The 12,643-nt window shown below is 53.0% G+C and overlaps 5 protein-coding genes across 5 annotated transcripts; 3 read left to right on the plus strand and 2 right to left on the minus strand.

Moving 5' to 3' along the window:
- Positions 1 to 162: 162 nt before the first annotated feature.
- On the minus strand, positions 163 to 1,664 carry N7498_010811 (DUF914 domain membrane protein; the record flags this gene model as incomplete). Its single annotated transcript, XM_058457867.1, has 3 exons — positions 1,313 to 1,664; positions 1,064 to 1,254; positions 163 to 1,013 (listed from the first exon to the last, which is right to left on the minus strand). The coding sequence occupies exons 1-3, from the start codon at positions 1,528 to 1,530 to the stop codon at positions 163 to 165; spliced, it is 1,260 nt and encodes a 419-aa protein (XP_058304766.1). The 5' UTR covers positions 1,531 to 1,664.
- Positions 1,665 to 2,376: 712 nt separating this feature from the next.
- On the plus strand, positions 2,377 to 5,567 carry N7498_010812 (uncharacterized protein; the record flags this gene model as incomplete). The annotated part of the gene is made up of 9 exons (XM_058457868.1): positions 2,377 to 2,490; positions 2,630 to 2,726; positions 2,804 to 2,885; positions 2,952 to 3,001; positions 3,054 to 3,380; positions 3,435 to 4,235; positions 4,288 to 4,455; positions 4,503 to 4,939; positions 5,007 to 5,567. The coding sequence occupies 9 exons, from the start codon at positions 2,377 to 2,379 to the stop codon at positions 5,565 to 5,567; spliced, it is 2,637 nt and encodes an 878-aa protein (XP_058304767.1).
- A 635-nt stretch (positions 5,568 to 6,202) lies between these two features.
- Positions 6,203 to 7,397, plus strand: N7498_010813 (bifunctional triacylglycerol lipase/ester hydrolase; the record flags this gene model as incomplete). Its single annotated transcript, XM_058457869.1, has 4 exons — positions 6,203 to 6,745; positions 6,798 to 6,982; positions 7,038 to 7,273; positions 7,336 to 7,397. The coding sequence occupies 4 exons, from the start codon at positions 6,203 to 6,205 to the stop codon at positions 7,395 to 7,397; spliced, it is 1,026 nt and encodes a 341-aa protein (XP_058304768.1).
- A 242-nt stretch (positions 7,398 to 7,639) lies between these two features.
- Positions 7,640 to 8,629, minus strand: N7498_010814 (Dcp1 family protein; the record flags this gene model as incomplete). Its single annotated transcript, XM_058457870.1, has 1 exon — positions 7,640 to 8,629. One exon carries the CDS (start codon positions 8,627 to 8,629, stop codon positions 7,640 to 7,642), a length of 990 nt encoding a protein of 329 aa, XP_058304769.1.
- A 532-nt stretch (positions 8,630 to 9,161) lies between these two features.
- On the plus strand, positions 9,162 to 12,398 carry N7498_010815 (phosphatase family protein; the record flags this gene model as incomplete). The annotated part of the gene is made up of 1 exon (XM_058457871.1): positions 9,162 to 12,398. The coding sequence occupies one exon, from the start codon at positions 9,162 to 9,164 to the stop codon at positions 12,396 to 12,398; it is 3,237 nt and encodes a 1,078-aa protein (XP_058304770.1).
- Positions 12,399 to 12,643: the final 245 nt, after the last annotated feature.

Here is a 12,643-nt window from a genome sequence, read left to right on the forward strand (position 1 = left end):
CCGAGTCAGAGATCAGCTACCGCTGCTCGAGAACACAACCGGTCACCACCAGCAAGTCTATATGGATCTCGCGTCTAGATATGTACTCTCATCTCCAGATCAGAAAGCGATCAAAAGATAAAAAAATAAATAAGCAAGAAAAGCATACCCAGAAAAAAACGTCTAAGCAACACTGGTATTGGCCACGGGCGAACGAGCACGCTCGTGCTCACTCGGCTCAGTACCACCGGGAATGACATGCTCGATGCGCTTCTTGGCAGTGAACAGACCGGCGATACCGCCCTCCTGGTTCTTACCCAGCCAGGGCTTGCGTGCCTCGGCGAGAGCCCTCTGGCCGAGATAATAGATTAGCTGACCGACGATGATCAACACAAAGGCAATTGGGTACATCCAGTGAATGTGGTAGTGGAAGACCTTGATGCCGATGCAGACGCCCCAGAAATTCATGGTCAGCATCGAGACGTTGAAGAAGGCTGCCGAGGAAAGACGGAACAGCAGAGGTGCAAGGCAGTAGAACAGCGTCAGGCACAGCGTGAAGCCGACCAGGTAGCCGCCCACCTTGCCGTCCCAGGTGGAAGTGTGGTAGTTGCTGCGCTCAAAGATGGCGGACTGCACGCCATCAATGATGCTCCCGTAGAGCGACAGTTGGCCCAGCACCTCGTACACGGGACGCTTGCTAACGAAGTACTCCTCGGCGGTGTTCGTCAGGCCGTAGAAGGAGGCGCCCAGCAGAGCGAATAGATCGCCCTTGAGCTGGTGGCCGCTGGAGATGTCGCCGCCGTTGGTACCGGTGATGTGATCAGAAGCGATGAGAACGCCCATGCCGCCGATACAGATGACGATGCCCGCAATCTGGGTGATGTGGTAGCGCACCTTGAGGAAGAGGAACGAGATGAACACGACCACGACGATAGCCCAGAAGTTGATCAGTTGCGCGCTCAACATGGTGGTGTATTGGTATGCCAGCACAATAAAGAAGTTGCCCTGTACATCGCAGAAAGCAAGGATGATGTCTGGAGACGGTCAGTGGGCGGGTACAAAATTATCGGAGTAGTAACTATACATTTCCAGCCGTCACGGTAGCAAACACGGAGCCAGCCCTTGAAACCGTAGCGGTATATCGTATAAGGAGTGAAAATCGCCGTCAACAGCAAATAGTTGAGGAGGGTCTGGAAAGTGGGGATCGCCCACCCCTCATCGCCGAGAAGGGTAGTAAAGGTACTCGTTGACGTATTTGCAATTGCGAGGAGTTGACTGCAATTATATTAGCTACCGGCATTATAAAGAACGAGATATTGGGTAAACAAAATACCCCAGAGCCAGGATTATGTAGAATTCCTTGGTCTTGAGAAAGGCGAAGAAACCCTTCTTCTGCTCATCGACCTTGTCAGCCGGCGCCGAAGGCTCATTCTCGTTCTCCGTCTGTACAGTGAGACCGCTCTGCACGACGGTCACGGTGGAATCCTTGGGCAGCGACGGGGATGCCGGCTTGCCCGTCTGCACGGTGACTTGATCCTTGGAGTCGGACATGGCGACTTGAGGAGGTACAAGAAAGCGGGGTTTGCGATGCACAGAACCAGGCACGCAGATATCAAAAAGGGAGCTTTATAGCCAACCACGAGCGCAAAACTCCCAGAAGTCGCTCGTATGAGGCCGAAGTCGAATAGACGGGAGAAAGTGAAGTTTCTTCACCAATCCAACCGAGACCGAAAAGCTAAGAGATGCCGGGTCTGGAACCTTTCCCGATCGGGCGAAGATAAGAATCTGCCATGTTTCCAGCGTCCACCAATCAAATGCCAATACCACAAAGCGGTCGCCGTCCGTGCGGAAAATGCCGTACTCCAGGCTCCACACGCTTTACACTTTACATGTTTTACAGTAAGGTACTGTTGATGCAGAAGTTGAATGGAAGCTTCGATGCGGGCGGCTGAATTCTTCCGCGTCGGACGAAAGTCCCCTGAGTCACGTTCGATCTATACTTAGCTTTGGTATGTGGGATATGTGTCGGTCTGGATGAGAATGAAATCATGGGCTGCTCGCTTTACTCTGCATGATGATTCCTGTCCATCTTTTAATTCTCCACCGTTAGTACTATTAGAGCCATCAGTACGATTTGAATAATCTTATCGTTCAGGACTACTATTCAGGTACGGAAGGCTTAAAGCTGGCTCGGCCCCGTCAGGTGGACCCCCTTCCAGATCATCCATCTTCTCCCGTTCTTCTTCGATCGTCATCCCCTCCGCAGACTCTGTCATCATCACCTCCACCCTCTTTTCCCCCTTCCCTTCCCCATTTCCCCGTTTCTGTTTTCAGGCACTCCGCTCCGGCCCTCATCCTGGAGACGCCCGTGCCGAGTCGCCCATTTCCTGCCGGATCATGGCGCTGGACCTACAGCCGCCCGACGGTCGCAAACGGGTCAAGGTCTACGAGCTGAGGGATAATGACTGGTTCGACCGCGGCACCGGTTTCTGTACCGGCACAATCATGGGGGTAAGCTATTTTTTTCTCGTTCCTGCATGCGCCGTCCCCGTCGCGACCGCGACGAGCCGGCGCGTGCTGTGGTCGCACTCCGTCTTTCCCCCCCCCGGGCATCGGCACCCGTCGCTAACCCGCGCCACACTCATCATAGGAGGAACCGCGAATATACGTCGAATCGGAAGACCAACCACAACGCGTCTTGCTGGAGACCAAGATCACCAAGGACGATGGCTATCAAAAACAGCAAGGTTTCTGTCCCACCACACCCGCTTGACCGTATCACCGGAGAGGAATATGGGTTGACTGACTTGTATCACGCGATCAGAGACCTTGATTGTCTGGACGGAGCAGAATGGCACGGATATGGCGCTGAGCTTCCAAGAGGCGGAAGGATGCGCAGTGATATGGTGAGGCTCTTTCCCATGGTGCTATGTGTGCGCGCTTGACTGACCGGCGCAATTCTTCGGAAATAGGGACTTTGTCCATACCGTTCAGCAGCACCTTCTCAGCATAGCCGCGGCTGGTAAGTTTCATCGTTCCGCTGGCTTTGCGCGCGTCTAACTCGTTCATGGCAGATGATGCCCTCTCCGACGACCTCGAAAGCTACCAATCCATCGTGTTGCCCGCACCGGAGCTCGGCAACCTCCCCGAAATCGAGCAGATCGTTCGAGCCGCCAGCATGACGCAAAATGGTCGCGACGCGCTATCGAAGTTTCTCATCCGCGATGACTATATCAACAAACTGGTCCCCTTGGTGTCAATGGCCGAGGATTTGGAGAGTCTCACTGATTTACATCGCCTTTGCAACATCATGAAATCCCTGATCCTCTTGAACGACAACGCCATCATCGAGATGGTGGTCTCTGACCATATAATCTTGGGTGTGGTTGGGGCTCTGGAATGTACGTGTTCGACTGCTGGAGGATGGAGAGCAAATTGCTAAATGAGATCTACAGATGATCCCGAATTTCCGACGCATAAGGCGAACCACCGACAATACCTGGCAGACCAGTCGCGCTATAGGGAGGTCGTTCCCATCAAGGACAACCAGATTCGGAGAAAGATTCGAAGTACATGGCGCTTGCAATACTTGAAGGACGTGGTCCTCGCGCGGATCCTGGATGACCCGACATTCTCGGTCCTCAACTCCCTGATTTTCTTCAACCAGATGGAGATTGTCAACCACATCCAATCGAACGCCGTCTTTCTTCGCGAGCTCTTTTCCGTGTTCGACCCGAGAAACACCGACGGCAAGCGCAAGGATGACGCCGTGCAATTCCTACACCAGTGTGCTGCAATTGCAAAGAACTTGCAGACTCCGTCGCGGGCCCAGCTGTTCGGCAACTTTATCAGCCACGGATTGTTTGCGGTGATCGCCTTCGCCGTGAAGCACCCCAACCCGGCCATGCGCACCACGGGTATCGATATTCTGGTGGCGTTGTTGGACCATGACCCGGTGATGATGCGCGGATACATGCTCAAAGCCGTCAACGAGAAAAAGACCCCGCTCACCGATACTCTGATCGACCTGCTCCACGTAGAGACCGATCTCGGAGTGAAAAACCAACTTGCTGATGCCATTAAGATTCTCCTCGATCCTCAGATTCCCCTGCAGGATCCCCTCGCACGGGCTGGTCCCGATTACTTCAAAATTCGCTCATCCAATCTCCTCTCCGATGCATTTGTCCAACAACATTTCGATGAATCTTCGAAGCGGCTCTTCCAGCCGCTCAAACAACTTGCCAACCGCACCTCCCGTGAGCTCTTCCTGTCTATCTAGTTGAGACTTTCGACACTAACAATCCCCAGTTAATGACTTGACGTTTCAAGAAGTCACGCTCTACTCGCATCTTGTTGACATCCTCACCTTTTTCGTCCGTCAACATCTCTTCCGCACACGCAATGCAATCCACAGTGAGCAGCTTGCTCCTCGAGTGGCCCAACTCCTCACGGCCCCTCAGAAACATCTGAAGCTGGGTATGTGCTCTACCTTGTATGCCGGAACAAATCACTGACCAAACCAGTGGCCCTTAAATTCTTCCGCACTCTGATTAGCCTCCAAGATACCTTCTATCAAGCTCTAATGACACATAACAACACCTTTGGCTTGATTATTGATATCGTCCTCGAAACCATGCCACGTGACAACCTTCTCAACTCCGCCTGCCTCGAGCTTTTTGAATTCATCAAACGGGAAAACATCAAACCATTCATCGTTCACGCGGTTGAGAAGTACCGTGAGAAACTGGAGAGAATTACCTACGTGGATACCTTCCAGAATCTCATCATCCGTTACGATCAAATGCAAGGCTATGGTGCCGAGGCCGATTCTACGCTATTCAGCCAAGATGAGGGTGATACGCCGCGGAGAATTCCGATGAACGGCCAGCGCTGGCAGGGCGTGAAGGAAATGGACGCAGCGGAAGAGGAGTATTTCGCTGGGTCCGACGACGAAGACGAGGTGAGTGATCTCGTCTCCCTTTTATCTTATCTCCCTTCGTGTGAACATAAACTGATCCGATTCTCAGTGGCAGCAAGAAAACCGTGCCGCTCTCGCCGTTGGTACCGCGAATGGAGTTGCCTCTCCATTGGTCAAGCCACTAGTTGACTATCCGGACGACGACGACGAGGACGCGATGGACACCAAACCCGAAGACCCAGAACAACCTGTAGAGGGTCAGCCATTGACCATGGTAGACGTGCAGGTCGAAGATTCCCCTGAAGCGGCCGCCACCCCCGCCTCGCCTACCCAGAATGCCCCCGTGCCCGAACGCCTCGCCGAAAAACGTCGCCGCGAGGAAGAGGACGAGGATGAGTTGGTTAAACTTGCCACAGGACCCAAGCGCCGGAGTTCTACGAGTAGTAACTCTAGTGCTGGTTCATTCAACCGGAAGAAGACCATGTCTATCGGCTCGCTCGGGTCTGCTGAGAAGGGCGGTTTAGGCGCAAACGCACCGCCGAAGAGAATCGCCATCAATCTGGGTGCAGCGGTCAAGTCGTCTGTATCAGACGACCCTTCTTGCGAAGACGCATCCAGCGGAAACAACGAGAAGGAGAATCAAAGCGACGACAGCCAAGGCGAAGGCTAATCTCCTATACCCGCAACCACCTCACATCCTCCCCTTCTATTTTGATTTGCCGAGCTAGATACCAGATACAGACAAACTCTGTATTTTCTGCTTTTTGCTGCTGTTTGGCGATCCCTTTTGCATGTTCTCCCTTCTGCTTCGTGGCGGTCCATAACCAGCGGTGTTGTATTTTTTGTTGGTGATCCGGGACGAATGATGTACATTGCGCTCGGGCGTCTATGCATTGGATGCCGCCTCGGGCTCCTTTTTTGCTTTCTTTCATTTGACGGGGTTAGAAACCGGGTTCAGGGTGGACCTCTTGGTCGGGGAGTCGGATATTTTGCAATCCATTTGCATTTACGATGCTATGCGAGTCCCAAGATTGTAGGCGTGTGTAAATACATGGATGTAGATCACGGTCTGGAACTCGGCCCGGCTCACATGGGATCCACTGGCTCCGCGGCCCTCGACTCCGGTCCTAGACCGCAGTGCATCGGAACTCTTCTCGCACTGCAATTGACACTCCAGGGATTTTTACCGGAGTCAATCTGATAAAATAGTGGTTGCATTTCCGCAGTCCACTTCGATCAACCCTGTGCTTTGGATACACCCCGCACGCACATCCTGGTCCACCTGTTCACACCAAAGCAGACGCCATGGAGTCCCAAATCACCCAGAACACATTCTGCACCTATACAGGGCCACGCTTCGAAGCAGAAACCACCGTATTCTTCATCTCCGGTAATCCAGGCTTAATCGGATACTACCACCCCTTCCTTTCTTTGCTGGCGCAGAACCTGGCGGAACCCTCGGGACAGAGCAAAACCGCCTACCAGATCTACGGATGCAGTCTTGGTGGCTTCGAGGTAGATGAAAGAACATCTTTGGATGGTTCTCGGTTCCAGGGGAATAAGGACGAGCCCGAGCTCCATGACCTGGAAGACCAGATCCGCTTTGTTCATCAGCGGCTTACTGCCGTGATGGGCGAGTCCAATGCTTCAGATGCCTCGGATCCGCCGGTCCCGCGAAAGCGCAAGGTCGTGCTCATTGGGCACTCTGTTGGTACCTACATCGCCATGGAAGTCGTGAAACGACATCGCGAGGCTGCGGATGTATCTGATTTTGATATTGTTGGCGGCGTAATGCTGTTCCCGACTGTGATGGATATTGCTGCTTCGCCATCGGGCCAGAAGCTAACGGTAGATTGACCCCTGCTGGCAATGATATCGTTGGTTGCTAACTGGTTTGCAGAGACTTTTATCGTTCATCCCCAGGCTAGCCTTAGTTGTCAGCTTCTTTGCCCGATTGCTCACTCTCGTTCTGCCAGCGACTGCTCTTCGCTCTATCGTCCGTTTTGTGATGAATGATCCTCCGGTACATGCGCTGGATACGACATGTAATTTCTTGCAGAGTCGTGGTGGCGTTAAACAAGCTTTGTATGTGGCATATTTTCCTCTCTTCATGAAATTCCGGTCTAATCGTACAATCTAGACATATGGCAGCCGATGAGATGCGGAGCATCACATCAGATAAATGGGCAGACGATGTATGGGGTGTTGCTCATGCGCGTGAGCCCATCACGAAAATGTTCTTCTATTTTGGTGTTAATGATCATTGGGTTGCTGAAAAGACGAGAGATGATATTATTGCGGCTCGCGGAGAGAAAGATGGCTCGGGGCCGAGGATGTTTGTTTGCGAGGAGGGCTTGCCCCATGCATTTTGTCTAAGTAAGTTCGACTCCCATGATGATGGCTTTACGTACAGGTTAAGCGGTGCTGACCACTTGCAGAGCATAGTGAGACCATGGCTCGCAAGGTCGCGGGCATGATACAGGATATTAGAAGTACATAAGAAATGGACATACACATTAAAACCATTAATACGGAAGATAAAAAGTTTTTGGTGCAGCTATCTAGCTGGGTATTGTGTATGGACTTCTTACAACGGGTATCTCAAGCGACGTGCCGCCCTTTCCCATTCGTTCACCGCAGGAGGAAGGCATGGATGTGCAGAAAACCAAAGACCAAGTCATGCGCCGGTGCAATATGCTGGAATGATTCCATTAAAGAAAAAGGAGAAGAAAAGAACTCGGTTCAGTAGCCCTGTCCACCTCCCTGGTATGCAAATCCCGCCCTCCGGAACAAATCGCCCAGGACATCTGGGTGGACCTGGGCTTGCGGTGGGGGCGGCGGTTGGTGTTGATCTTGAGGTTGTCCCTGCGGAGTCATCATGCTTTGGTACATCTGCATGTGCTGTTGATCGGGACTGATGTGGTGCGCGCGAACACTCCACGCGTCATCCTGGGCTCGCTGCTGACCAAATATATCCTTGAGTGACATCTGACGGCCCATCGGCGCGCTAGCCTGTGCCTCTTCCAGAGGCGGCGCCTGCATTTCCGCTGCCGCCGCAGCAACGTGCATCCCGTTCTGACGCAACTCCTCGAGACGTTTGCGCGCCAGTTTCAGGCTCTGTCCGGCATGCGTGGCGCAATCGCGAATCATCTGGGCGTTGACAATGCGTATGTCGGCGGTTGAGTTAGGCGGTGGCTCGGAGTAGATCCAGATACCGTAAATGCGCACGTCTGTGGAGTTACCATTTTGGCGGCCGCCCTGCGGGTTCAAGGGGTCTGCAATGCCGTTGGTACCCTTTTCGCCATCGGTGGCTTCGTCCGCTTTGAGGATCACGTATTCTTCTGTTAACTCGACGTTCTCGCTGTCTGTGAGGGGTAGGTCGAAGTTTTGCAGGCCTCGTCTGTTCAACACGAATGCCGTGTATCGGTCTTCGCCCAGGCTGCCCGGGGTCAGCTGGCACACGAAAAGCGTGCCCTCTACTCCATTCTTTTCCCACCCCCGGGTTGTTGGGCTGAAGATATAGACGACGGAGTACTGGGCAAGGGACAGGATCGAGGTGATGGAGGGGTTGTGGCGCTGCAGAACGGAGAGGTTCAGCTCCTCGTTAGAACGGAGTGGTGGTGCTGGTTGATGTTGCATGTCGGAAAGGTAGGCCGCGTCAGATTCATAATCGGTAAGGTGGCTGGTATTGTTGTGGTTATTATTTTGGCGCCGTGGTTTGCGGGAGGTCATGGTGGCTGGTAGTTGAAGAAGTGATCCGATTGCGGGTGAGGGCAAGTTCCACACATATCGTCATCGTTGATCTCTCCGCCTCCCACTCACTCTCTTCCCACCAGGAGCTTTGGCCCATCTTTGCGAGGTGCCTGATCGCGACTGTCTACTGGTCAATTCAATTCAGCTCAGCTCAGCTTGCTTTTCTCATTAAACTCTCCGAATATTCAATCCGTCTGCATGATGCCGACCCCCGCCTCGCGAATCTCGCCGTACTAAGCTCCGCATGAGACGAACAGTCATTGATCGCCCTTGTCGATTGATACTCCTTACATGAGTTGTCCTTTGCAATTCTCTCGCATCGCGCTTGCGTATAGACTGCCCACATCGAGCTTTTGCCCCGCCGGAAGTGACAACTGTGCCAAATCGTTCCGCATACGCGCCTCTGTATAAACCTGCCGATATACACAGTGACACTCAGCTATACCACGCTTCCGGGTCATGAGAGTATTCTTTGAAACTCACTGACTCGACCACCACCTTTCATCCGATAATGGTTTCTAGCAACTCGCGAGGAGCATCGCCTCCCGTGGAAGACTCTAGCGAGCATACCACCGATGACGTCGAAGACATCGATAATCCAGGGCTCGACCTCTTGTCTCTTTCCCGTGCGGTCAAAGCAAGAAAGTCAGAATATACTCGCCGCCAGACTATTCGGGTTAAAGTTGGCACATGGAATGTGGCCGCCATCTCCGGCACCGAGAAAGATATCGGCAAGTGGTTTGTCCAGGGCCAAGGGGTGTGCGAGAAATTTTCGGGCCTGAAGGGCGCGGAATTTCAAAGAAATATTACAACGGATGATTGCAGAGGTCCCAGGGAGGAAGCCGAGGACGAATCCCAGAAAGATGGGAAGTCGGCCAAGCCATTCCAATACAGCCCCGAGGAGGTCGATCTCTATGTTCTGGGCTTGCAGGAGATTGTCGATGTTTCTTCTGCGACCGAGGCTCTGAGGCCCTTTACCGATTCCGGACCGTCAAACCGATGGAAAGAGGCTGTTCAAAAGGCACTGCCCTCGGGATATCAACTTGTTTCTGAAGTTCAGCTTCTCGGCCTTTTGCTCATCATCTATGCGTCTCCAGTAATTGCAGAAAGTGTATCGTCGGTTAGCAGCAGTTCTGTCGGAACGGGGCTGATGGGCTATATGGGCAATAAAGGCGCCGTGGCGACTCGCCTGGTGCTGGGTGAGACTACACGCTTGGTTTTTGTGAACTCCCACCTCGCAGCTGGGTCAGATAAGGGCAGCCTGGAGAGGCGCAACTGGGACGCATCCCAGATCGTGTCGCGTGCCAAGTTTGAGTCGGTTGACCCGGATCGCATACAGAAAGACCAAGCCGACAGTATTGGCGATGAAGACTTTACTTTCTGGTTCGGTGACCTGAACTACCGACTTGATGATATCCCGGGCGATGACGTGCGACAATGCCTCGCTCGACACACAGTCAATGCCTATGATACTGCGCGCCAGGAAAAGCAAAAGTCAAACAGTCGCGAGGGCTCCAAGTCAGAGCCTGAACATGAACCTGAAGAGCATTCACCATCGCCCCTAGAAGGTGAACAATACGTTGAGCCTGTGGGTGATGAGGAAATCGACCCCCACAACGATCCTGCATCCCTGCAAACAACCATTTCGTCTCTCGTTGTGCACGATCAACTGCGGACCCAGCAGAAGAAAGGAATATCCTTTCACCAAGGGTGGAACGAGGGCCAAATCTCATTTCTACCGACGTACAAATATGACGTCGGGAGCGTGGCAATGTTCGACTCTAGTGAGAAGCATCGCGGTCCCAGCTGGTGTGACCGAATCCTCTACCGAACTCGACGGGACATGCTCAACCATGAGAAGCTCGTCCGGGAAGCGGAAGAGGCTCGAAAGCGAGACAAGGAAATGCAGGCTCGTGGTTTGGACAAGGCCGTTGCAGACGACAATGTCTTGTTTGAATACGACCCCGAGGTGGACGGTGCGGATGGTGGGGATGGTTCAGACGGTGCGGATGTTGATTACTCTATCTCCGATGAAGATGCAGCGGTACCCGCCTCAGCTACGTCGCAAGGCTCCTCTCAGGACCCATCTGAAGACTCAATTTGTCTGCACCATTATGTGTCTCATCAAGGCATTCTATCTTCAGACCACAAACCTTTGGATGCAATATTCACCTTGAGCATCGATGCCGTTAACCCCAGTCTCAAGGCTAAGGTGCACCAAGAGGTAGTCCGTGAATTGGACAAGGCTGAGAACGAAGCCCGGCCCGGCCTCACCGTCGTGGTTGATACCCATGCCAACGAACAACGGTCAGAACGAGACCCGAATGCCGTCGACTTTGGCACTATTCTCTACGACGTGCCTGTTCGCAGAACCTTGACCATTGCAAATACCAGCAGCACCTCGGCAACCTTTTCATTTGCCGAACGGCCTAGCCCCGAGGGCGATTCCAAAAGCGAGACACCGTCTTGGCTTGACATTCAAGTCAATCATGTCGGAGAAAGCCATTCCAAAGAACAAGGAGCTGTTTCCAGCCATACCTTGCACCCAGGAGAAGTTGCCAATGTCGATGTCACTATTCACGTCCGCCGTATCGAGGATGTCCGCCTACTTAATCTGAAGAAGATCAAGCTGGAAGAGATTCTCGTCCTCCATGTGGACAGTGGCCGTGATCACTTCATCACCGTTTCGGGACACTGGCTACCAACGTGCTTTGGATGCAGTGTTGATGAGCTCACTCGCATGCCAGAGGCTGGTGCTCGGAGCCTTGCAACGGATGGAACGAGGCCCCTGTCACAAGGTGATACCGAAGTGCGATTGTCAGCCCCTCGCGAGCTATTTCGATTGACCGAGGCGATTTCCGAGTTGGCAGAACGTGCCGTGGCAGAGTGGAGCATGACCAAGGGCGAGTCTGGAGAAGAACCCCCCTGGGCAAAAGACCCATCCGGAACCGCATGGCCCTTCCAGCCAGACACCTGGGCTCTGAATAATCAACATGACCGTGCTCCTCTTCTCGCATCGGTCCGTGAAGCCCTGGACACCAACAAATCACTATCCTCTATATTCGCACCTGAGATTCCGCCTCTGCACCGCCTCGAGATCCTCTCCGAAACCCTCTTACACTTCCTGAACTCTCTAAGCGACGGCATTGTCACCGCATCCGTCTGGCAAGAAATGGAGCAGCAGGTCATTGCCCGCGAGAAATCCAAAGCACCACCCCGAACATGGGAAGAGACCCAGGCCTGGGTCCTCGAAAGCCTAGCCTACTCTCCCGCACACAGTGTCTCTTTCACCTTTGTGACCTTCATGCTTGCCCGCATCGCCAACGAAGTTGCCCCCGTCCCATCCACAGCACAATCAACCGCTCCATCAAAACACCAAAGACAAACCTCCGACGCCGACTCCAAGTCCTCAGACCTGAATACGTCAGAATCACAACCCCCAACCCCGACACCTGCATCCGCCGCAGCATTCATTTCCGCAGGCAGTTTCCGCCGCAAGAATCGCTCGCTGACTTTATCCGGTTCCGACTTGTTTGCTGCTAACTCTTCTCAACCCGCCGTGGCGCGTCGCCAAGCCGTCGAGTCTGCGTTCGCGTCCATCTTTGCTCGCGTGCTTATCTCGGCGACTGTACCTACCCCGGCGAAGGATAAAGAGAGGCGAGCGTCCGATGAGCGGAAGAAGGGTATTATCGAGCCGTTTTTGAAGATGATTGGTGTTGATGAGCGGGGGCCGTCTGGTGGTCGTTAATAATTATATATTGGTTCTTTTCAGGGGTAATGAACGGATGTTCGTCTTACGATGGCTGGTGAAACGCTCGATGTCATCGATTTGGTTTGGTATACGATTGGCGGTATAGACTCTGCTTCCTTTTTGAAATGCGTTGCAATTACCTTGATGTATATAGTTTGCATTCCAATGTTATAAGGTTGATTAAATTTGAAACTTAAATTTCAAGCGAGTGTTAACATATCCATGTTCGTAGATGGCTTGAT

Source organism: Penicillium cinerascens, assembly GCF_028974065.1.
Source record: "Penicillium cinerascens strain IBT 15544 chromosome Unknown scaffold_4_segment0_segment1, whole genome shotgun sequence".
In the NCBI taxonomy this organism is placed as follows: Eukaryota; Fungi; Ascomycota; class Eurotiomycetes; order Eurotiales; family Aspergillaceae; genus Penicillium; species Penicillium cinerascens.